Source organism: Agrilus planipennis, unplaced genomic scaffold (assembly GCF_000699045.2).
Source record: "Agrilus planipennis isolate EAB-ADULT unplaced genomic scaffold, Apla_2.0 scaffold131, whole genome shotgun sequence".
Classification (NCBI taxonomy): Eukaryota; Metazoa; Arthropoda; class Insecta; order Coleoptera; family Buprestidae; genus Agrilus; species Agrilus planipennis.
In genome coordinates this window covers 37,777-64,594 of record NW_020439549.1, presented here as the reverse complement: position 1 = coordinate 64,594, position 26,818 = coordinate 37,777, and the positions used below count along the sequence as shown (strand labels likewise).

Here is a 26,818-nt window from a genome sequence, read left to right as displayed (position 1 = left end):
GTATAGATAGATTATTCAATTTGATGATCATTTTCGTATGCCTAATTCAATGGCACTACTACACATTTATCTACAGCTATACATGTTATTATTATTATATTATATTTTTGGTTAAAACACCTACAATTTACTTAGCTACTTAAAATAAGTAGATACATAAGTAACTAATACGTTATCAAGTAATTTTGAATGAATAAAATCACATTATAAGAGGCTGTCCATAATTACGTAACGCAAAGGGGGGGAAGGGGGTCAAGTCAAGTATTACGGACTGTTATACATACGTAAATATTTATAAATTGATATTCGAAAAGATACGGCAACAAAAATGTTTCTGCATTTTTTAGAAATTTTTACGTAAAAAAATGATTTTTATAAATTTTAAGTTTTTCTCTTAGTAGTTTGCAAATATATTCATCGTTAATTTACAACAAAAACTTCGAAATTAATCTCACATGTAATTCTATTAAAAACAAAAATTGAAAAAAAATAAATTAAAAAATATTTAAATCTAATACGTGCTCCAGGAAAATACAAATTAATATTTCGTAGCATGACAATATTTTTTTCTATAATTTTTTTTAAAAAAGTCTTAAACTCATCGCCCAATATTCGTGGATATAAGAAGTATTGTTATGGTAAGTGCAACGCTAAATGGAAGTGACTTAATTTCTGATATTGAACGAAATCATCAACTTTTGCATTGGGTGGAAATTAAAGGGTTTCATAATTTGGACCGCATTTCTGTGGACATCATTCCCATCATTATTTTAATTTAGCATTGACTTTATGAACCATACTTCTCACTCTGATACATTTATAACTTTATTCTTTAACGTCTTTCCTTATCATAGGTACTAATAAAAATCTATTACCTACATTACCAAGGTGTTAAATGTGAAAGCACCGGTTTATATACACACTAAATATAATTTTCTCACTTTTCAATTCAATACTGACGATTCGAAGCACAGTACTTACCAGCGTGTCTTTTATTCGTCAATTTTAACGGTGATCACCATAACGGGAGAGCGACTACTAACTACACCATTATGTCAATACCTTTTATGTTCCCTTATCCCTGGTGGTGCCCTGATATCGTGGTGGTGATGATGGTGATGGTGTCTTTTCTTTTCCGCTTTGTCCAAAACGACTGATGCCGGATGATCGGTAACACTGTGATTCCTCTCTCTAAACGGTGGTTCGTCCATGGTCTCTAGGCGTCTTAGGGGCGAATGTTTCAAACCTTCTTTGCTTCCAGCTGATTCGTGTAGATTCTCCCATGCTTGACGATAGTAACGATTTAATCCTCCATTGCGCGATCCTGTACTGGATGAGGAAAAGGACGCTACCGTTCCACAGTCTGGTGATGGTCTATGACGATAATGTTTCGCTGTTTCAGATCTATTGGAACAAAGCATTAAATATAACCAATTAACATAAATGAATGAATTTCATTAATTAAAGAATTCTTAACAGAAATGTTTAGGAGTCGTCCATAAAATACGTCACTCAGAATTTCACCTTTTTGGGTCCCTCCCTCAAACTTCGTCACACTAACAAGGAATCCTTCCGAGGTGTCCACCTCCGATTTAATTGCAGTTAAAATATGTTAATCTACAACAAAAATTATGAGATACGTATTTGTTTATTTACGGAAAAACGTCTTTAAGGGGTGAAATTAATGCATTGAATTTAACTATAAAAATTTAGACAGTCTGATTAAATATGTTTATGGTATCTATAACTGCGTTTTTTCGAAAAATGTAGATATGTATTTAGTAGTTCTTTACGCTCTTTTGATTAAATTGATCCCATTAAAAAAATTTTTTTAGATTTTTTGCGATTGAATTTTCTTCATTTTCAACCCTTCGAAAATAAAATTTTTTTTTTGTTTCATAAATTTTTCACGTAGAATTTAATTCATTCAGTCGTTTTTGCAAATATCAATCAGAAATATGTGAATCCTGACTGTCGCCCTTATGGAATATTTTCACCCTTTAGAAACGTTTTTCCTTACGTATCTCATGATTTTTGATTTAGATTAACATATTTTAAACGCAACTTAATCGGAGGCGGACACCTCGGAAAGTTTCCTTCAAGTCACACTTTCAACAACCTTTCTAACAAATATTAGATCATAAAACTTAATTCACCTCCCCTATAAACAATTAATTGCGATTAAAAATACCAATGAGGACCACTTTATATCGTAATGAACAATTTTAAGAACTGTCAAGTTAAGAAAAACGTTAAAATAAAATTGATGAACTGGAAAAGTCACATTTCCTTGCCCCCCCCCCCCACCCATCCTTGTCATATCTTGTCACGCCAAGTAATAGCTGTCCCACCCCTTTATTTGTGAACGTAATTTATGGACGAACCCTTATTATCACCATCAATTAATAAACATTTCGCGATTTTTTTTGAAAACATGTTTGATATTGTTACTCTAGATATTCATCCCTTATGATTGTATAGCAATAATGTCTTATTGTTAACTAAATTGATCTACAGGACATTAAGAGATTACGTTTAGTATAAAAAGTGATACACACTTTTTTGAAACCTGCATTTTGATAGAAAACAAGGTTTAAGAGTGTACCTTGTTTGTCAGAAAAACTATTGGGGTAAATTTGATAACTTATATTTTGTAATTGGTAAGCCTTCAAGATAAAGATGAATGCAAATTACTCCTTTAATTAAGTACGATATTATGAGAAGTAATTTAGGTAATCCTGGAATCACAATGAAATAAAGTTTTTTCGTTTTCAATTTGTCATGTAAGTATAAAAGGTACTCAATATTTAAAACTACACCCAACTATATTTTCAAAATCTACTACTACTTTCAAAGAATACTACAGTTAAGTAGAAAATAATTAAACAATATTAAAAAGTAGTGTTTGCTTTTAATTGTTATTTTTTGTCTTTTATTAATAAATTAGTAAATTAAATAGTTGAATCGCAAAATCAAATCCTCCTTTTAAATTTCGTTCATAAAGGTTTAATAAAATACAAAAAACTACGACGATGTGACATATACTGGACGGTCATTACAAAATTAGGCAAGAAAATCAAATGGAGTTTTGATTTAAATGAGGGATAAATTTCTCCAAAAATATTTAGAACATATAATACGCGTTTCCACATCAAATGGGTCGTCCTCATTTAGGAGTTTCTGAAAATTTTACGTTAAAAAATTTTTCTTTTTAATATTGTTTAAAAAAAATAGATAGCACAGAGATGCTCTACAGTATACAAAAATAAACATAATAAGATACAGGGTGCAGTCAAAAAGTAGCAACAATAAGAGGTCATGCGATGCGGTGTGTTGCAGTGCGGTGCTGTCCTACCTGTGGGAGGCAATGTGTGCTCGACCATATTATGTACTTTTTATGATAAGATCAAGTCAACAAACATAACAACTTTTTTTAAGTCACTAACTAGAGTCAGTTATTTACGCTACAATGGGTTGGAGAAGTATCCGGCGCGATGAGCGCTCCTGTAGTTGCGGGTGAAGTCCCGACGGCCAATTTGCTGGTCGGGAAATGGCAGGGCGAGTAAGGTGTACCAACGTGACGGCATCGCGCTGGCCGAAGGCAGGCGACGGGATGACGTCATGCGGGAAGAAGCGCCCGCACTGCATGACACGCAATACACAAGATGAAGTTATGTGTACGGTGGACAGAGAGAGAAAGGGAAAGAAAAAGACAGAGAAATAATAAATACATAAAGTCAGACACAAGAAAAACAACAATAATTAGTAATCCATTAAGAAAAAATTGTTCAGGGGTGTATTGGATACTATTTCGCCTAATTAGGCAAAAACAGATGGATCATACTTACAAACCAGATTTACTATATTTACTGTAAAATTATTGAAAGATTTCAAAAAGTAATGTCAACATCACATTGAAATTACTTATAACATAGGAAATAAATTGTAAGTTAGAGCTAGTTCAAAATCTCATGAGCCTTCACGTGCACGAGAGGCAGGCCTTACGACATTGTGAAGACGTTGAATCGACTGTTAGGCATGAATTATTGTCCATAAGGTACAGCGTGGGTGATGCGCAGATACAAATATCGATCGTAGGCGGATTCCCGGAATATTTCCGATTTGGAATCATGTACCTTTCTATGAGTAAATTGAATCTACCTACTTCGCTGTAAAACCAAGTATGGAACTTCAGATAAACACCGAGCGACATAGCCTAGACACTAGAGGTTTAGACAGTTCGAGAGGACACCGGTTTGTTTCCGGGTCCGTCTACCCAGCCCAAAGTTTTCTGTAGTTTCTTCAGATCACTGGGACAGAAAGGCTTTCATTTCATTCATCTCATCTTTCTCACCCCAACCTTCATCCACATATTCCCACGATTCCTAAAAAGAGGGTCTTCCGCCCTGCCCTCAGGCGTAGTCTGGAAGGACTGCCCGTCCAATAAAACACATAAAAGTATTTTTTTTTTTTCAGATAAATTGCAAATAGTTACGATCAATGTTTTGAAGAGGCAGAAATGTAACAACGGGTGGAGGTTTGTTCCTGCATGGCCCAAGACAGGTTTCATGAGATTCTAAAGTAACTCTGGACCGTTTTAAGTACATATACTCAATTAGAGTAAGCTGACTTTGTATGCTGCCAGAGCACCAAAGTATTTAAGCACTGATGTATTTAAAATTTTATATAAATTAAACTATAAATTAACCAATCGAAAATAGAGAGAACGACATAATGAAGAAAGAAAAGAGAAATAATATATATTTGTGGTCTTACCTTCGTATCAGAATAACGATAGTTGTAACAATTGCTGCCAAGAAAATGAAAGCTCCAAAAGCTCCCAAAGCAACGATTGCTCCAAAGTTCATTTTGGCACCGAACAATTCTTTCCTGCTATCTTCGGGTAGAGGCACATTAATTCGCGGACCCTCTTCATGTTGAACATTAACATTGCTCCCTGCTATTTCGTTATCTTGAGGGTGACCTGCCACTATTATGTGTGGATGCTGATGTCGTTTCGTACCGGCGGTAATTTTAGTGACACTTCGTGGAGTCGTTCCTGAGGTTGTCAATTTCGCTCTGTCTTCCAATCTAATCACATCAATTTCCGCTCTAATTGTCGTTGGTACAGGACGAATGGTTCGAATTCTAGTTCGAGGAGGCACGCTTAAAGGACGAGTAGTTTTTGGAGGGGTCACAGGAACAGTTACCGTTGACTGTGTCGTGTAAATTTCTAGAAAAAGTGACAAAAAGATTCAAATTAACAGTTAGTCTTAATGACACACAGATTGGTAATTACATATATGTATTTTAACACCTTTTTAAATGGTTCACGCTGACCTTCAAAAACGAAATATCATATGAACGAATGCCGTAGGCGACGATCGATACCGTTAGTACTTTTGGGACAATGTTTACAGAAATTGTTAAAACTATTATCCCATTTCAGACTAACCGCAACCACATAAAAATATGATAGTACAAAATATGTAGTTTAAAAAATGTATCATTTACCTTCACATGTTGGTAGAAGACTATCATAATCGCCGTGCGACATGCACGTAATTTGTTGTTGCCCTATCAATTTGTATCCGGAATTACAGAAGTACTCAATTACTGTTCCAAAAACTGTATTGTTGTTACTTGACACAAAGTACCCATTTTCAATTTCTAAAGGTCTTTCACAAACAATTCCTAAAACAACAAATGTAAATCCATTAGTTTCTAACACGAGATTACTTTGAAATGTTTCTCTAATTTATGAAATAATTTCTGTTTTGTAGTACCTATGCATCTTGGCGGTGGTCCATTCCATTTTTCGTCAATGTCACAAGCAAGTTGTGCCCTTCCTACCATCTGGAATCCTTCGAAACACCTGTATATTACTCTACTCAAATAGCCAACACTATCATTGACTAAAACGTATTCTCCATTAGGTATATCGGCCGGATATCCACACGATATTTCTAAAAAGCGTTAATGGACTTGTAACAATTTAAAAATCTTTGGAAGTAATGGACTTTCAAGTCAAAAAATGATAATAGGTTTTATATCATTCTTACTTTTACAAACAGGTGGAAATTCGTTGTAAAATCCCGTTTCTAAGCAAGTTCTCTTCGAAGGGCCCACAAGTAAGTGACCTTCGTCACAAGAATATTCTACTGAAGCCCCAACATTGAAACTTTGCGATATCATCGTAGAATTGGGTGGTTGTTCAGGTCTACCACATGCTTTTGGCTCTAAAAGTTTACCATTACATCATCCACAATAAGTTTAATGGTAGCAAACATAAAAAGCTAAATATTCTAAATTCGACTAAATATTTATTATAGGTTTTCCCACTTTTAGAGTTGCTCCAGAAGATGTTAGTTTGAAACTTACGATGTTGACAGATGAAATTAAGATGCATGTTACAATCAGTATCGGACCATAACCATCCCCTTGTGCCATCGTATCGAGCACAGTCACCATTGCCTACAGGTAGGTTCCAGAATGATATTGTTACTTCTTCGCCGCCCAGCCATTTCCATCCGCCAACCTGTTTATCCCTGATCGCCCCCATCCAATACTGCCCACTTGCATCGCTTCTATGCCTGCGCCACAATTCCCAACTGATAAACCCTTGAAGAGCCGGGTTACTTTCATCCACCAAGGTACCTAGTATTTTAACAATAACCAATTAACATCGTTCAATGTTATTCAATGCTTAATAAAACTTGCCTCCCCTATTTCTGCAAAATGTTAACGCATCCCTAAATTTAACCGGTTGACGATTATAAAAGATGTAACATTTTCCATTATATGTAGCTGTGCTGCCAGGCGGCTGGTCTCTAAATTGTGGACACCTATGGTGAAAAAACAAAATCTTTAAACACCGCCTTGGCGAAATTTTTTTGTTAATTACCTCTCGATTGGTAATGCTTGATCTGTGTAAACAAATGCTTCACAAATTGACAGTTGGGAAGCTACAGGGGTTTCTAGGTGAACGCTTACGAAAGCTCCTGGCATTGGAGGATTACAAGGTAGGAACAATGGTTGCCCTTCTTCTAAAAAGCCCGTGAATCTGTTACAGATAGGGTTCGTTCCTAAGTCAGGTCTGTTATTTCCTACCCTCACAATTATAGTAGCAGGTTTGTTGGGTCCTGCAAACACAGGAATATTACTCATCTACTGGTGGAAATTATTGAAAAGTGACAATTCTGATGTTTCTATTTCTTCAAGGACATTAAACTAAAAACGTGTACTAGATGATGCTTTAAGTTGAATTCCAATTATAATCACTATTCTGCCGTGAAATGTTGATTTTAATTGAATAATATTATTATTGTTATTATTACTGTATGGATGAATAGACAGACATTTCTGACTAACATGGGCCAGTAAATGATCTTGACAAAGATAAACAACTACGTTCCCACGGCTGAGAAAGTAAAAGTTCAGTTAAAAACAACAAGATCCACTAGAAATGATAACTAAGATTGCGGAAGATGAATCCGTGAAACAAAGAAACGAATTAGTTTAGTACATTGTAACAATTGGCTTGATTTTTCGTTGTTTGCCTTTAAGAAAATGCTTTCATGGCCATTTACATATTTTTTAATAGTAGAACCTAGCAGCATTTTAAAATACCAACAACTGCAAAAAATACAAAATATTTGCAGACACGAATATATGGAGAGATGACCCCATTCATTGAAAAGACGATTAGATAGTATGAGGAATTCTGAAATATACTTTTATTCGTTATTCGCATGGTTTGGCATTACCTTCCAAATGCACAGTAATAACTCAGGATTTTACCGTAATTTGCGAAATAGCCGCTTTCAAACAGTTGGCAGATTAATATTCCGTAAGTTTTTTGTAAAATGATAATGGACCAACTTAAAAATAAACATTTGCGGTACAATGTAAACCGCAAAAATGTAATACCGAGAAGCAAACAAACCGCCGCATGGATGCAATGATTGTTACACTTATAATTAGATGCAACTTTAGCAAATGAACCTTAAAAGATATCAAGTGATACCATTATACTACTTCACTCAACCATTAACGTGAGTTCCCGTCAATGGTTCAATGATGTAAAATTCAATCATTAGAAGGAAGATTTTACACAATCTTACATTCACTTTCCATCAAGTGTAATTTTGCACAAAAAATCACAAATAACTAATTCTGTTTGTTTAAACACGACTAAAGATTATTGTTCAAGTTCTTAAATCCATAAATCTATACATATACGGGGTGTTTATGAAATGAATAGCAACCTTGCAAGAGGTGACAGGGCGCTACAAAATACGAAAATTAAGTCAATGATTAGTGGTCCGAAAGTTCACAGTTTTCAAGAAAAATGCATTTGAAATTACAGTAAAGAGTCAGTCCGGCCCTGGTAGGGTTACGAAGAGAGATACAACATTGCAACGCTGCAGTCCGTCAACTACAACATCCGCGTTATATGAGTAATTGTTTTTTACTTTGTGTTCTTAATATCATGTCGAGGCGAACTTTAAATAGTACTGCATACTATCAGCGATGAACAAAGAAGTTATTTAATTAATGCTGTTAACATTTAGTTTATTAGTCGTTCCATAACCGTCACTGTTCACACTTTTCATTGATATAGTTCCTTAGTTGTTATCTTTATACGTTGCCAATTCACGGCCAGGGCCGGCTTCGGATTGCAACTTAGTCTTTTTTACCATATTTCTCTCTAACAGCTTATGAACAATTGTACTGATTACTTAATCGGTAATCCTTCTAGTAAATGTAAACAAACACTGTTACAGAGTTATCCCCTAAAATTTCTTCGCTGTTTTTCATCTTTCTCTGTACGATTCTCGTTAAAATTTTTAACACTACACCAAAAGCTTTACCATCAATTGAGCGAGGTTAACCAGTTATACTATTCGAACGATTAAAGGTATTATACACACTGAAAACCATTTATTCAAATAGAATCGGTAGCCAAGTGGCTATGATTTGAAAAATAACCCACTTTCCCTTTACAACAACAGGTACATGTCACGATGTCACGTACCACAAGCCGTACTTGCAAATGAAGGCGTTGTCTATACGGGTCATCAGGTGCATAGCAAATTACAACTACATTACGGCTTAATCATTTCGACTATCAATTCCTGCACGAATGTTTTCTTCTACTACAAGCAGAAAGGGAGTGTTTTCTCAGGAAAAAGGCTAATTGTATGCACCATCCGCTGTGTCGGACCTATTGTTTGGCTTTTTAACAATTTTCTACAAAAACAATTTTCACATAGCAGAGTATACATGCACGTATCTTGCTAGACGAATTTTAACGAAATTGTTTACAATACTCAAGTTCACTGACATGCATGATACAAAAAGGCTAAAACATTTCCCAGAACATTTAAATGAAAAGAATTTTAATTTAACTGAAAAAATGTTTATTTATCAACACAGTAAAACTAACTTTATTATAAATACAATAGATACTGTTATGACTTTATCGTTCTTATTTGCGGTACTAACCCCCTTGATACCAAGAAGGGTATCATCGTCAATACCTTCGCAGTAACACAGCTACATAGGTTTAGGTTTTTACCTGAATTATCGCTAAGGCTATTGTGTAGCGCATACCTATACCTGCATACGGACTGTTCAGGTAGGTGTTGAACGGGGAAAATTTAAGGGTAGTGGCCGAAGTGTATTTAGTTTTAAGACACAAAAACACTTTTAGATTATCAATAACATAAGATCAATTCAGGCTATCAAACAAGCAACAAGTATCTTTAACCACTGATGCTGGTGGGAGGACAGTCCCTCTGGACAACGCCGAAAGTATGGCGAAAGGCTCTCTTCAGACTCCTTTTAGGAATGGATGGGTGGTGGTTCGGGTGAGAAAGATGAGACGGACGAAATGAAGAAAGAATAGAATGAAAGTGGAGTATTACTGCCCCAACATTTGCCTAAGTGATTCAAGAAAACTACAGAAAACTTGGACCAAGGCAGACGGACCAGGAATCGAAGCAGCTAGGTATTGGTCTAAACCTCTAGGTCATGCCGCTGGGTGAGAATTCATTGTCACCCAGATCTTCAGTCCCAAGGGTGGTCGAACGGCTAGCTCCCCTGCTTTCTATACCGAACCAATAATTGTATTTTCCGAAAACTAGGGAAACCCATACTGCGCTATTTGTAATCCACGTTTTTCTCTGTCTATTTTTACTTCTGTTCTGCTCTAACTAATACTTCATGCCTCAGAAGACGAAATTTACTAACTTCTAGTAATTTCTTTAACCCTACACTTACCTACCTTTTATTTTATTTAAACATCCATCGCCTCTACCCATCAACATTTTATTGATAATGTGATATATTCGACTAAAACATCTTGTTTTGATATCCAGAGCCTCTAACTACCTCATGTACCATATTCATCAATATTTGGTACGATTTTTTTATATGCAGATAGCTGCCAACTCTCCATATATAAAAACACTTTTACAATTCAATTTTCCAGTTCAAAAAGAACATCCCGTTCAGTTCTACTCATCACAAACAGTAGAGAGGCCAAAATGTAAATATTATTCGTAAAATAAGTTCATAAATATTTTAATAAGTACTTAAGAATACTCAACGTGTAATTTTAATAACTCAAATATAGCGTTCTAATTTGTTTCCGAGGTCATTACTTTTGAATTTTTACCGTTAACATAATAATTAGAGAGCGGTATGTCTCTCTCTAATTATTGTGTTATATTATGGACCGAACACACTTTTGCAACAAATAACTGTTTTAACTCAATTTCAATATCTTCTTCTTTGCCTTAACAACGAAAAGGTATCTAATAGTAATAGTCGTATTCCATTGCGGAAAACATAGATTTCGAAAAGAACAAGACTTTTAGTTTTAGAGCCAGTAAAAACAATTCACAAGGAAACATTTTTACTACATTTTTATCGATGATCGTGAGAACTAGGTATTAGGTACTATACTCTGAATGTATTTCCTGGCGTTTAAATCAAAAAGGAAATGCAAACAGTAATTTTTGAAGTACTACGTCGTTAATTAAAGAAAAAGATTTCTTACACGATTAAGCAATGAATTGAAAGGAAATTGATTGTTGTAAAGATTTCACTGAGTTAATTACCATCACTCGTATATGTTGCAACCTTCGTTGCGAAATATTTTGAAAATTAGATGAAATTGACACGACTTTTTAAAGCCAATTGCAATGTACTTACAAGGATTATACGAGCCAAAAACTGACAAAAGCAGCGTTTTATTTTTACCATTTTGTAGTACATAGGTACTAGATATGGGCCGGATATCTTAGTTAAGAACCAAACATAGAAATTCAGTAATCTATTACATGTAATTATCAGAGGGCTGCTGTGTTTGTTAAAAAGATTTTGAGAGTTCGGTTAGTTTAGGATAGAGAAGTAGAAGATATTTTAAGATAGACGCGATTAAAAATTTCCCTAAAGAGTTTTGTTTGCAATTTCATGACATAATTAAAGGCTTTATAAATCGTTACTTTTTGAAAGTATATTAAACCGATAGAGAATCACAAAATTATGGTAAATTGCGCTTTCGTTTATGCTTTTGACCACTTAAGAGAAAATTTCGTTGTAATTACATTACTTAGACGCTTTTCTCATGGAAATTGACACAGCAGTGATAGTAATTTTTCTAGAATACATAATAGATAATCTCATTATTATAGTGATTATCTTCTAGGGTTATTAGATTAGCACAAGCTTGTTAGAAAGTATTAGCGTTTACTGCTTTGTTTTCTCGCCACAATAATGACCTACTAAGAAAAAATAAGGTTATTGTTTGATGATCGTACTTTGTTTCAAATTAATTTGTATAGCATTCTCATAAATTTGTTTGTTCACGTTTTTCACTTGAAATACATAATTTACATCGTAAACAATACGTATTGTTGATAGGTGCTGTAGTATATCCTTGTAAATAGGTATTTATGTACCAACAACACCTCGGTGTACCTAATAAATTATCCTTGCGTTTAAGAAATACAGGGACGAAATTGGTATCTAATATTTTTAGAAATTTGGGTATTAATTCGTCGGTTCTAAGACTGGTTGGACACGCACCTCCACTTTTTCTTATCCTGAGCTAATCTGTGAATTTTCCTATAACTAGAACAACCCACATCCTTAACTATTTGCGAACAGTAATCTAACCTAGGTCTACCTCTACCACTCCTAACTCCTGTTTCTGCCTCTAATATGTCTCTGACTAGATCTTCATGACTGAGAAAGTGTCCTACCAACCTATCTCGCCTAGTTTTTGTTATACTGAACTAATCTTCGCATTTCTCTAAAACTAGAACATCTAGCATCCTTAATTGTGATAGTAATGTGCCGAATCGTTAAAAATATATTTTTTTTTAATAAGGTAAAAGATCCACCAAAAAGTAACGGATGCAGATCATTCTTCATCCTTGGATATCCATGGATATAGATACGGATATCCGCAGTCATTGATACGGAGATCCAGCACATCACTACTAGTGATTTCCCAACTCAACCAACTGGTTGAAAATCAGCCAACCAAGAATTAAAGTTTCATTGGTTTAGTGTTCAAGCGACTTTTCCAACAGGAGTTACTGTGCGTTTTAGAAAATACTACAAGTGGAGCAGTAAACGCCATCTGTAGCACGATGCTACATTTTAGGATTACGTATGCTCCAATAAGGTCCACATGTGTGGATATCTACTTGCTGATAACGAATCCCGGCGTAGCCAACCTCAACGTGATAGGCACGTTAGCTTAATCGAATAAAATAATTCGAAATGGTCTGTATCTCTATCACGTTGAGGTTGGCTACGCCGGGATTCGTTTTCAGCAAGTAGATATCCACATATGTGGACCTTGTTGGAGCATACGTAATCCTAAAATGTAGCATCGCGCTACAGATGGCGTTTACTGCGCCATTTGTAGTATTTTCTAAAACGCACTGTTAAGACAGCAGGTAAAATTTGGTCTGTGTTCTGTCGGAGCTGCCTGCAATGCGCTGATGAGATCCAAAAAGATCGAAATCGCGATCCGCGTCTGGCAGTTTCGACGGAATACAGACCATTTCGAATTATTTTATAGGAGTTACTGTGTTTTGGAACATTTGTGAATGTGGAATTTAATTCAAAACCCGCCCACAAAAAGGCATGAACCATTAACCGTAGTGGTTTTGCTGGGTACGCGGTTATTGGGTACCCAACAAAATCACTATCCGGGACGTATATACAAGAAATGTTGAATAATCGAGAACATACGAATTTGTGTCAATACGATCTGAACTGGGAAAACGACTTCGTGTACCTTTAGCTTTTTCATGATAAACAATTTTATGTAATTGCATTAATACAGAGAAATAACTTAAGAGAGTAGTTAAAAGGATATTATATCTGCTATTGTTGTTTGTATTTTTAGGTAGGCACTGCTCCACATAGGAGAAAGTGACTCAGGTTTAATGTTAAGTGACGTTAATAATAAACATAAAACCTACAAACGCATAATTTTACACCCAGTTGCCGCCAAATTAAACTTGTACTTAATAGAATAAATGCGCCACTTTCTTTCGTGGAAATTTGCATTCTAAATGGGAACGCTTAAAACTGAACAACAAAATATCCAACATCTATTTATACGTACAGTTGTATGGAAAAGCCAGTTTCAATTAAAACATTTTCTGTTAAAATTATAATTGTAATTATCTCTTTCAAATAATTTTAAATTTCAGATAATAAGTTTACTGAGACGATCCTTATAGTTCGAGATATTCTGCATTTCTTTTAATTTTGAAAAAATCCTAATTTTGAGAAACGGATGTCCCAAAACAACTGAATCCTTAGCAGGGTAAAATCTAAATAACGTTTTAAAATCTGATTCTCGTGGTCTACGTCTTGATTTGTAGTATTTTATTGTACGTAAATGCACCATATCAGCCATAACAAGCACAACACTGAGACCACACAACTAAAGATTACTTATACAAGTTCGTTTAGATAGATTTTAACACAAGAACAATCGTACAAATTCATAAACTTTTACGTTACAAGTTGTGCGATGACTAGGCAGCTACTACAAAGTTGAAAAGAGCGAGAACAGTTGTTGTGAACCTAGATTCCTGTTTTTAGGAGTAAATCCTTTATTTTTTCTAGCAGATGCTTCTTTTTATAAATACAAATAATGTAAAACCTTGTACTTTAAAGGAACCCCTTGAAGTAAGACCTTTTCCTTCGCTTTTTTTATACATATACCTTGAAAGAATTGCTTCAATTTTTGGAAGTAAAAGGTAAGGCTTCTTTGTATAAATACCACATAATGACTTTTTACTTTTTCGTTTTTAACAGCAATTTACATACCTAACAATAGTTTTTGGGATATTCTGAATTTGAATACAAATAATACACCAAACCCTAATTTGCAATGCCATATATTCCCACAAATTGTTTCGCAATTTACTTGAAATAATTGAAATTTGGACAGGGACAAATTAATACAATTCACACCTAAAATTCGTATGTTAATTCATAATAGCTAATTATTGCATAAAGCGAAAAAAATGATAAATAACGAATTAATTCAGTAATTTATTTAAGGTAACCTTAATCATCACGAATTTGAAATAAGTGGGTAGGCATTAAGGATGACTTGAAGTTAAGTAATTTATTACATAAAAATTGTACTTACCACAACATGATTTTCCAAAATCTAGCCTAACCAATTGAACCATGTAAGGTTCTAGTAGGTTAACATACCACCATGCCATTTTTTCAGGTTTAGTTGACGTACAGGTATTGGCACTAAAGAAAGCACTTGTGCTTCCATCAATAGCTTTTTGTGGAATTCCTCCGCCTTCGGTACTTATCTGCATGGGGGCTTTCCCGGCAGCAACGTTCAAAACTGAAAAGAAACGAAGAATATAATATATTTATAAAAAGCATCATTACATGTTTTTAAAATTTTATCAGTTCCATGAAGACTGTTTAATATGAGATATTTCTAATAAAGAACATATTTTATTTGTCACTTCTGGAACTTTACTGGTCAGAGCATTGGTGCGTAAAGTCAAGAGTTCGATTCCCGGCGAGGGTGTAACAACATTAACAAATTTTTTTCTCGTTAATTTCAGACAACTTGTAGTGGAAAAAAGTTGAGAATGAATTTTCAAATTAATATTTATCTGTTAGGCCAACATCTCTACGAGAAGTCTATTAATAACTTCTAATTATTTTTTTTTTAATTACATATAATTTTTTTTACAGAATTGAAATGTGTTTAAAATTACTTGAAGAGGCCATAATGTGATAAAAAATTGTTACAGTAGGTACAATAAAAGGAGTTCGTGGAAACTAGTACGGTTTCATTTTATTGATATATTTTATTAATTAAACCTAGATCCAATAAGATGAACGCCATCGAAGTTTCTACTCAAATGGAATTTCAAAAAATAATTCTCATAACGGATACTTACAAAATATGAAGAAAATATAACTAACATGCAACGAAATGTAGTAGTAGACTTCTACAAAATTTAATAACAATAAAAGTAACATTTCTTTGCGTTTTTTTTATGAATTAATTAACAATTACATTAGCAAAATAACTAGAGTAAAAAAGTCAATTTTCCCTATAAGAGAAAGAAAATAAACAAAAAAGCAACATATGTTTCGCAAATAGCATATCCAGAACAGAGATTGTTCGGTGTTTTCTCTAGAATTTAAAATACTCAATTGTAGCTTTACACATATTTACATAACTGTTCAGGAACTGATCCAATTCCTGACAGAGTTGTTTAGAATAAATAAATTGCGTTAGAAAGTGTTACCACTCATGCCATCAAACGCAATAAATAAAATATATTAATGTAACAAAACCGCTCTCCTACTTAACAAATGGCGTTACGTGTTTTTAAATATAATGAACTTGTAAAGTATTACACAATTATAATATATACAACGTACATTGCTCTATAAATTCTAAAAGCAAATTACAATTTAAAAAATAATTATGTAGGTATCACAAAGACAGCTCGCTTACATTTGCTACGAAATTGCAACATACGCGTAATAAACTAATGCTAAGTGTGTTGACTACGAATGTAACATCATCATCTTGTAATAGCTCTTTCCAAATCTATATATTTATGTTATACTTTAGAACAGTTCGAAAGTGGTGTTTGCCTAGGTCACTGTTACAACATATTAAAGATATCGGCTTTCTACGCTGATGCGGGGCGACTGGCTGCACGGCTCACGCGAGAACTCAAATAGATAACAAAAGCAAGTATACTTTAAAGTGGGATATTCGTAGCGGGACTAGAAGGATTGTCGCAAGACGAAACAATATCGATGTTTTTCAAATGTCGTTCCTGTTATATTATAATGTAAACCTCTGTCTTGCCTTGTTATTGTATTATTTTTAATTTATGTGACCTTAATATTGTCTTGCTTTATTGTCTTTACTCAAGGAATATTAATCCTGACTTTGAGCATTTAATATCAAAATTCAGATAGTACTTAATAATATTTAAAACATTCCAGTAAGATTAATAGTGGGTATATGAATGTAAATTACCCGCTGTGAACTTATATTCCTTAAAATTGCATCATCGATTAATATATCGATCTAGTCAAGATCTTGATCAAGCGGTCTTGACAAGCAGATAAGTTTCTTAACTTTGTTCAGTATTTAAAGTTCAGTATATCTGTTAATATCATACGAAAAACATTAAGAAAATCAAAAGTCCCGGGTTCGTTTCCCGGTGAGGGTGTAACAACACCAATTTTTCCTCATTAATTTAAGGTAATTTGTAGTGGTTAAGGTTAAGTATTTCATATGATACTAAACTTTTTCACTCGAAAACTAATTTTTATGACCAATAAGCGAAGAAAATGTTGACCTAATGTGACAGACCCCTATCCATCATACTTAAGGCAACAATGTATTGCAATAATTAAGTTCATTAACCTATTAGTGTTAAGTTTCAAGTTTGTTCCCCTTTCAGAAGTTACCTAACATATAATAAGTATACCCGGTTCTTTAACAATAACCAATAAAGCTGTTAAAAGGAAAAAATATTTATCGCACCTGTTAATACGTAGGCTAACCCAGTAATTATACATTTGAATATTTAAATAGTTAATTTTTAAGAGATTTCGCACATTAACGAAACAATGTACTCAAAATGTTGAATATACCCTAATGGTTTTCGCACAGTGTTGTTAAAATAGTATTTAAATTGATCCCAATAACTGGTTTTCATAGTTTGTGATATCCTTTAACTGCTTTCGCTATTTTTAATTTCATCTATCAATGAATCGGTAAACAAAATGGTTCTAAAAGAAATAATTTTAAACATTGGTAATAATGTATAATGCATTTTTTCGCGACAGAAATTGATCCTCGTCCTAGTCAGAAATTCGAAAACGATTGTTAAAGATATATGGAAACGTGGACGTAGGGCGCAGCGAAAGGAAAAAGTTTAGAGGCGTTCGAAATGTAGTGTTACAGGCGAATGATGAGGATACCGTGGATAGAGAAGGTTAGAAATGAAAAGGTATTAGATAGAGTAGGAGAACAGAGGAAGTCAATAAGAAATAGACGAGATAGGTTGGTCCCATACTTCTCAGGTATGAACGGCTAGTTGAAAGCAACAAGAGTTAAGAGCAGTAGAGGTAGACTTATACTAGATTACTCTTTACAAATAGTTAAGGATGTGGGATGTTCCAGTTTTAGGGAAATGGAAAATTAGCTCAAGATAAGAAAAAGTGGAGGTTCATGTTCTATCATTCTTGTCCTAAACAAAAATTTTCAATCTCTTTCCAGTTTCTCAGAGTCTTACAGGGTCTTTCAGCGTCTCTGAGAGCGTCTTTCACAGTCTTGCATTGGTGTTTTTATGGATCTTTCACAGTCTCTGTATGAGAGACTCGAACGATAAAATTGTTAATTCAGAAATTCGAGTCTCTCATAAAGAGACTGAATGAATCAAACTGAAAAATTGAGAGACTCGAATCTTTCGTAGAAAGACTGGGATCTCTGAAATATGTTAAACTTACAAAATTTTAACCAGTTATTGAGAGATTCGAGTCTCTCGTTCAGAGACTGAATACAAAATGAGGATCTCTCTATGAGCGAGTCCAGTCTCTCGTTCAGAGACGCTAAACAGTTTTTTTGACAGTCTCTCTCAGCGACACCAGAAGACTTAATGAGAGACGGAGACTCGAGTCTCGCTTTCAGAGACTCTGAGAGACTGAACATTTTTATCTCGGGTAGACCTGACGAACTCATGATGATAATGATGATGATTATTTATAGTCCTTGTATTTCTGAACAATTTGTGATGAATATTTGGTTCTTATATGCATATCTACAAAATGTAAATGTTATTTCACTTCGTTTATTTTATTACCCAGACGTTTTCACATATCAAACGCTTAAATAAAAAGTTTAGCTTAAACGTAACTATTCCGTGGCACCGACCGTTCGTTATGGAAATCCGGCCTGCACTTGACCGATCTTTTAAATTATTGTCTTACCTACTAACCGATTCAATAAAAAACTGCAGTTATACATATATCTAATAGATAGGTACATTTGAATCTGTAATTTCCGCCATAAATATAAAATAAGCGTAATTAATTGGTATGCACGGTCGTATTAAATTCTTCAGCAAATAAATGCAGCGAATGAGGTCAGTAACGAGCCAGGTCTTTTGTTACCTAATCAAATTTCGGGTTTGTATAGATACCGAATATTTATGTTTAAAAGTAGTCCTTTCGCCGTTATTCCAGCATATGGAACCCGTTCATTGTTGGTAACAAAAAAAAAAGAAGACTAAGTCCCGATTTACCCAGACACTTATCTATAATTGCAATAACAGTTTCTTGTTAACTCAAACTGTTAATTATTCTTTGTTTTGTTTAGTCCGTGTCCTCCGATGCGATGTTCAGCATCTTCAGCAATCAACAAGTTAATCGCGGCCTTTTGAAGAAGAGAACTGACGTTCGACCATTTATTATTAACAAATGATTAAAGATCCGTAGTTGTCGATACCTAAGTGATACAAGAAGCTTTGTCCGCATTACATTGTTAAAAGCGTACACATCATTTATCTAAAGCTATTATATTTGTCAAAGGACATGATTCTCGTATGTACTTGTTGTTTTTTTAGGGGTCAGGGGTCCGTTCTGTATCCGCACCTCTCAATGAAAAATAGAACGAGAGAGACCACTCAAGTGTTAATTTGTCCCAAATGTTTTTCTTAGAAATTATTAAACGCAGAAATGTGAAAATTAGCAAATTGATCCTGTTTACCAATTGTTAGTAATTTAAAAATATTGTTAAAGGACAATTACTTAAAAAGTTCCTTGAACAGTTTGAAAACAAAAGGGACATAAAATTCTGTTTTTTAAGTGAGATACGTATAGCAAAAGGGTTGAAGGGCTAGTCAGACACATACAGATTAAAACTGGAAATAGGATGAAAATACGGAGTTAATCTACATTAAATAACTGTTAATAAATATTTTTTAGAGATGTGGGATGTTCTAGTTTTAGGGAAATGCGAAGTTGAGCTCAAGATAGGAAAGAGTGGAGGTGGTGCGTGTCCAACCACTCTTAGGACTTACGACCTTATGATGATGATGATGTGGGATGTTCTAGTTTTAGGGAAATGTTAATAAATTGGTCAAGGCAGAAAGAAGTAGAAGTTCAAACAGTCTTAGAACTGATGGTATGAGATCGAAAGGTACAACTGAAAGATTAATTGAAATATTTTCTCCTGTACTTCCGAAAAAACCAAAACTAAAACTGCCGTCGAAAAAAGACAGGAATAATAGAACTTTCCTTCAATTTTGTGAAAAACTAAAACGGCTATTCCAAATGTATACATATTGCAATATATAAGTAGTGTAAATATAATTAAATAATTCAATGTGTTTAATATTAGAGTTTCGAAGAAGAAAAAATAGAATTCGCTAATTTTTGTCCCGATTCACCTACAAAAATCGTTGACTAAATTTGTGTTTACCTTGTTCATGTAATACATAGTATAAAGTACTTCCAATCACTTTAAGAATCATTATTTACAGCGTACTCCTCCCCCTGAACCAAAATGACAAGTTTCCTTTGTCCAGCTTTATGCACAATAATTATTTATTTCAAATCGATATATTTGTCAGCAATCCTTTAAAATTATTACCGTCATTGAGTGACTTCAATCATAGATCAAGCGAGTAACCCCTTAAATAAAGTAATAGTACTTGCAATATTTACAATACTTTTTAAATAACTATACATAATCACAACTGCTTAAACCGTTCTTATTATTCAGGATGTTGACAGGTTAATGCGAAAAGGAACTGTACCCCCCCCCCCGACCGAAATGATAAGTGCACCTTTGGCCCAATTTAAGCACAATAACTTCACTATTAATTTCAAGTCGTTGTATTTGTAACTAATCTTTTAAAATTATTACCGTCATTGAGAGACTTCAATCATAGATCAAGCGAGTAACCCCTTAAAGAAAGTGAAAATACTTGCAACTTTTACAATATTTTTTTATTATACGTAATCACACCTACTAATTACACCGTTCCTGTTATTCAAAGTGTTGACAGATTAATGACAACTTTCAGAACGAATTAACAAATGACTTTGCAAGTAAATTGTAGTAAAGATATTCGCACTTTTACCTGAAATCGAACTGACTCCATGCTACTAATCAAGAGCCAATTCAGTATACGCATAAGAATACACTCTCAATAGTGATTTATAAGATGTTAATGCTAATTTTACTTACGATTAGAAAGTTTTAGTAGCAAATAAATTGCGTTTACGCCAACTTATAAAAGATTTATATACGTATAAGATCTGACAATTTTTATGTAATCTTGCATTTAGTCGATTTCGCTTTTATTGATTAATATACGTTTATATGAGAATAATTATTATCATTTTTCTTATAGCTGACATGAATAAACAAGTAAGTGAAAAGCATGTTAAATATGAAACATAGCTGTTGATTGTCTGGCTTATCAACACAAACTGTTAAATAAATACAGCTAGGAACAGTTTGAATTTGGTTTTTACATTTTTCTGAGCAACTTTTCCAATTTTTCTCTTCGTCAGAAACTTTCCGAGGTGAGTTTTGCGCTTAATAACACATTTAGCGATCCATTTATATCCATATATAGATTATAGATTATATCATCGTTAAAAAATTAATAACTACAACAACTTGCTTACCAAACACGTTTTAAAAATGCTTATGAATGTGTTAATTATTATAATGGCTGCTTGCTACGGATACTTTATCATTTAAGAAGACATATAGTACAAATAGCGTGTATATAATAGAGAATAATTAAGAAATAAAAATTTATTTGCTGAAAAATTCTTTACAAGCAACTGCCTTATAATAAGTCAGCAGCGAATAAGCCTACTATTGTTAGCCTACTACCAACTCCTCAATTAATCTCTTCATTATTTTCCTTCGTCCAGGCACTTAATGTCAGATGTACTCTCTAACAAATGCTGGCACCGCACCGGTACTACTACGTACAACTTGCTGTCACGCTGTGCTGTTCGTTCACTGATGATTATTACAAGTACTGTTACGCAGTGTATACATACAAATATGTACTGTCCTTGCAAGTGATTGCAACAACTTGCCTGACAATTCTTTTTATACGAATTCATTCGACACATTGGCATTTGGCCCTACCTTACCGCCGATTAATATTGATGATGAGGTTTTGTGCGAGATAGGCATATAGGTCGCTAATTTTTTCGCCATCTTTACTCTCTACTTTACGGTATGTCGTTATCAAGAAATGCATTAATCACAACTAATGAATGATAGAAAGTATTTTTTAAAATTGATAGATTAAAGGAACTGTATACATTGATTGTCAGGCATGAAGAGCTAGTTATAGACATATTAGAAGAGGAAACAGAAGTTAAGAGGGGTAGAGGTAGACCAAGATTAGATTACTGTTCGCAAATAGTTAAGGATGTGGTTATTCTAGTTTTGGAGAATGAGAAGATTAGCTCAGGATATATGAGAAAATGTATTTTAGTAGTTTGTTTGGGTCACTTTGTTATAGAAGGTTTTGAGGAGGACTTAGAAAATGAATAATTAAAACTAGATAACAACAACATATATTTACAACTTAACAACAACTGGCGTAACGAAAAGAGAAGAGAAGAGAGACTTGTTCTGCTGAAGGCGTAAGACGAACTGATTTTGTATTTATGAAAAACGAAAACTGTTCTACAAGGAAGGAATAGAGAGGGTAGTAGATACGAGTAGGGAAGTATTGAAATATGGAAACTTTAAGATTAGAAATACCAAGAAATTGATGGCCGGTCAACCACCGAAGAAACGAATTGTAAAAATGTAATTAGGAAGGAATGAAAGGTACAGACGTCAGATGAAATGATACAGGGATTATAGGAAAGTACAGTAATAGAGTTATTTAAATAGATAAGAAAGATACAATAGATTATTTACAAAAGGAAGGAATTTTTATAGACCCTAATCTAAAATAGAAAAGAAATATTTTAGAAAGGTATTTACAATATGTACACAAAAATGAAAACAATTTTAAAACGTGTGGTGGATATCGCCACAGTATGTATCCAATCAATCTTAGAACTGACAAATTTATGATGACGATGATGATACATTGTTATGAAATGTCAGTGTTTTTTGGTGTAATAAAATACTTATTTTAGCCTTAATGTGACTTTGAATTTCAATGACGTATTATCCCATTACAGAGAATGGGAATTTCGTTAATGAAACTGAATGCGTCATATCGGTTGGATTATTGGTTAGGTTAGGTTAGGTTCAAGTAATGTTTAACTAAGAAAGAGTTTCTTATAGTAAAGGGTTTTCGACGAATTTTTATAAAAATGATCTTACCTCATCACCCTTGTTGATGATGATAAACAAAAGCAAATCAAAATCTTTTCAGTTATACTAGTTGGGTTTAATGGTAACACCGAAGAAAAATTACAGTTATGTTTCACCTTATGGCTAATGATTTAATTGACGTAAACTCTTACCCAGTTATGAACATTTCTTATTGTTAAATTTAAAAGCAATATTTAAACAAAATTTTGGTTATAGTGACTGGAATATAACAAGGCATCTACCTTTCATGACATCTTTGGCGGTGTGTGCTAGTTCCTAGATGTAGCTTATAATTATTATGGTGCTTTACTATATTTTTGCTCATATTAATGATGAAAAGCCCCATAATTGTCATTAATAAATACAATTAAATTCTATATCTATATAACTCCAAAAAACAAGTTATTAAACGCTCTTATTAAACTGCATACATCAGTTATATCATCATCTACTGGAATTTATGGCTAAAAGTAGTATTTGAAATACTATTGTTAGTACTTCATATTTTATCATCTTCCATTTACAGATTAACTTCGATTCGGATAGTAATTTATCCAAACTGTCTATGGCGTGCTGAGGAAGACTAATAAGTTTGTAATCGCGATCCATTGTCCAAGAGTTCCGTCTCTTTTCTTATCACTTTAAAATAAAAATTCATTCGTATACCGTTTAGAAGTCTCAATGTAATCGTGGGGAAGATTTTTAGCTTTACAAGGATATAATTTAAAAAAGAAAGTAAACGCATACGTACTTATACATAAATACATACGTAAACAGAGTCGTTTAAATCGTTATCTTATAGAAACTGAATTTTCCCTGAAACTGCTTACTTTGATCTCGTCAAGAGAAATTTCTAGATGACGCATCACATTCACTCCAGACTAACGTGAATTAGTGAAAGTGCATAATCTAATAAGTATTATCTAGAAATTATTTCATTCGTGCATTATTTAAGTACTCCGCCTAGTTTGTCATGGGAAAACTTTTAGAATAACTCCATTAACTTTCCTTGCCAATTTGAATCGTACTACAATAGACGCGCGTGGAAAAAAGTCTGATATATATACATAGCACAGTTCTGTTCGTCATTTAATTGTATTATCTGCACACAGTTCCCATAAAGGAAAATGATTGACGTATAATTGACGTAATAAACCCTCTACAATGGAACTAAATGAATACCGAAGATATTTAAATTTCTATTAAAATGCTTATTATTGGATCAAACAACTTGACAAATGATGATAGTTTATATTTGAAATAAAGTAAAATTCGTTAGGCGTTGCGAATGATGAGAGTAGGTGGCATCACAGTGCAAGAAACATGGCGGGCGGACGCCATTACATCTAAATAAAACAATCAAGCAAAAGCAATCAAACAATAAAAATTAAAAAGCATACTTAATAAGCCAATAAAATAATAAAAAAGCTAAAACTTATTAGATATTTCTTTATCCTGCAACTTTCAACTTTTAAATAGGTAATCGTAATTTGATTTTAAAGTTCTTTATAAATAGTGTAATGAGATAGTAAATCCTATTAATCTGATTGATTGTAGCATACACGGTATCGTATGAGTTTCCGCGCAACAATTCCATTACTTTCTAAGATTTATTTTGATGCAGTTTACTTCCCGTACTTTTATTACCTTTCAAACTTTTTCTTTTAACAAATTCGTGCTACCATGTAGTTCAACACATACTGATAACCTGTTTAATTCAGTCTGCCGTATTTCTACTAATTTATTTATTACATTTTACGTTCTCCGAAATGTATTTTGTAAAAAGCTTGATATTGAACTTTTTTGCTAGCAAAATCAGTTTTTCACACGATCATGTGTAGCATTAAAATATTGTCTAATTATTGATTAAAATTTAAGTTTTAAACAACAATTGTACTTTTTTTTATTTATTTAAATTGTTTAAAAATTAAATAATATTTAGAGGATATGTAATAAAAATTATTAGATTAGAAATGCAGCTAATTTTAAACAAATTTAGCTGTTTCTAGCTAGGTTTAGATCACTTGAGGAGAATAATTAAAACTATAAGTAGATCCTGGAAATTCACAGCCTGCGTGATGTTAAATTTATTTTACATCCCATTAATGTCTTCCTCAAAGAAAAACGACATGTAGAGATTCTTATATTGTCATGTACATACATTATCCTTACATTACTGAATATTTTACAGAATTTATTAACATATTTAAACGTGAACATGATTTTTCCAGAGAATTGTGCTTTTTGATTCTAATTTCTAGAACTTTCATTTTGTAATTGTTATTGTAATAATAACTTCAGGTAAATTAACCTGCATATGCGATGTGAAAGTGTTTATCACTTTAATTATAAAATTAACATGATGATGCCAACACAAACGTACACACAGATAGCTTATAAAATAGTCTTCAAACGTTTAGTTTTTTAATAATGCGAGCAACTTTTAATTGCACGAATGTAACAAAATGAAATACGAATTGAGGTACTTGATAGAAGTAAAAAATAGTGAAGAAAAATTAAAAATTTTCCAATTTCCCTACTTGCCCAATTGTCCTAACATTCCACACTCCGACTCGTAAAATATTGGACCTACACCTATTGCATTTATTGATGATATCCACCGAGGTAGTCCCCGCCCGGACATCCCAATGGGGGACTAGTTTACGTCCGGTGTGTTTTACCCCAGAGGAGATCATCATTTAATTTGTGTAAAGTACATTTTATTCGGGATTATAATGTGGTGGTTTTCCGTTGCCTTCGACATCTCGTGATCTCTACCACATTGAGTACTGAAAGAACTGCTACCCTCTTTCAGGGAATTGACTAAAAAAAAAAAACTTTTGGGTGTTTCATTCCCACCAGCCAGTAATGCTGGTGGGCGGGCAGTCCCTCCGGGCTATGCCGGAAGGTAGGGCGGAAGGCCCTCTTCAGCCTGCTTTCAGGAATCGTGGGACTGGGTGGGTGGTGGTTCGGTTGAGAAAGATGAGACGGACGAAATGAAGACAGAAGAGAGTGAAAGATTATCTGTGGAATATTACTGCCTCAGCATTTGCCTAAGTGATCCAAAGAAACCACAGAAAAACTTGGACCAAGGCAGACGGACAGACCCGGAATCGAACCGGTGTCCTCCCGAATGCTAAGCAATGGTCTAGACCTCTAGGCCATGCCGCTCGGTAGGGAATTGACTTAGTCTGCTTTCTATTTAAGAACCCTCCTCCCCATTATCGTTGATCCTATGGCCCGGCTCCCTAAATCATCGAAACTCGCAAGCCGATCCGTCCACTCCGGTTTGTACTAGAGTTTCATCAAGGTTCAAGTCCCGTCGCTTATAATTATTTTCGTGCATGTCATTTATGTAATACATGACATCATTAAAAGTATTAATTTCTGAAACTTCGTTTAGGTTGGTACCTTTTTAGTATACATAAATATTTTTTAATTCCCATGTTTAGAATACAGTTAATAAAACAGCAAACCACGGAATGCTGATGATATTATTGTACTTTGGAGTATTTTCTTCAAGTTAATTTATTGTTGCCTTAAACGTGTTGTTACGCTGCACTTCGCAAATTGAGGGGCACTTAACCTCGGTGCGATTCCGTTATTCGAGCAACTCTGAAGAATCCATTAAATGCTGTACATAGAGCGGAATCGGCGGCAAGGCGATGGCGACTGCACAACACGTGCATTCATACACGCATCGTTCACTAATTGAACTGAATTGAAGTGCACGAGCCTAGCAGATAAGACCTCGGGGAATTTTCGCAATAATAACCGACAGCTACTTATTAATGGCTAAATGTATCTAAGTTATAGAATAGAGAATTGTCCAACCATCTTCTTTTTAAAAACAAAAGAAATGGAGCTTTTGTTCAAGCTTTCATGTAAACATTC

At 33.8% G+C, this 26,818-nt stretch overlaps 1 protein-coding gene across 1 annotated transcript in view; it reads right to left on the bottom strand.

The window, feature by feature from the left end:
- Nucleotides 1-6: 6 nt before the first annotated feature.
- Nucleotides 7-26,818, bottom strand: part of LOC108738356 — a 38,795-nt gene continuing 11,983 nt past the window's right edge. Inside the window, exons 2-11 of the mRNA XM_018471752.2 lie at nt 14,696-14,908; nt 6,905-7,142; nt 6,721-6,845; nt 6,382-6,657; nt 6,063-6,239; nt 5,787-5,966; nt 5,515-5,694; nt 4,777-5,233; nt 3,469-3,642; nt 7-1,404 (exon numbers count right to left, since the gene is read on the bottom strand). Coding sequence (XP_018327254.1) covers nt 1,056-1,404; nt 3,469-3,642; nt 4,777-5,233; nt 5,515-5,694; nt 5,787-5,966; nt 6,063-6,239; nt 6,382-6,657; nt 6,721-6,845; nt 6,905-7,142; nt 14,696-14,879 — 2,340 coding nt within the window. The 5' untranslated portion in view covers nt 14,880-14,908 and the 3' untranslated portion in view covers nt 7-1,055. The remainder of the gene's footprint in view (nt 1,405-3,468; nt 3,643-4,776; nt 5,234-5,514; nt 5,695-5,786; nt 5,967-6,062; nt 6,240-6,381; nt 6,658-6,720; nt 6,846-6,904; nt 7,143-14,695; nt 14,909-26,818) is intronic.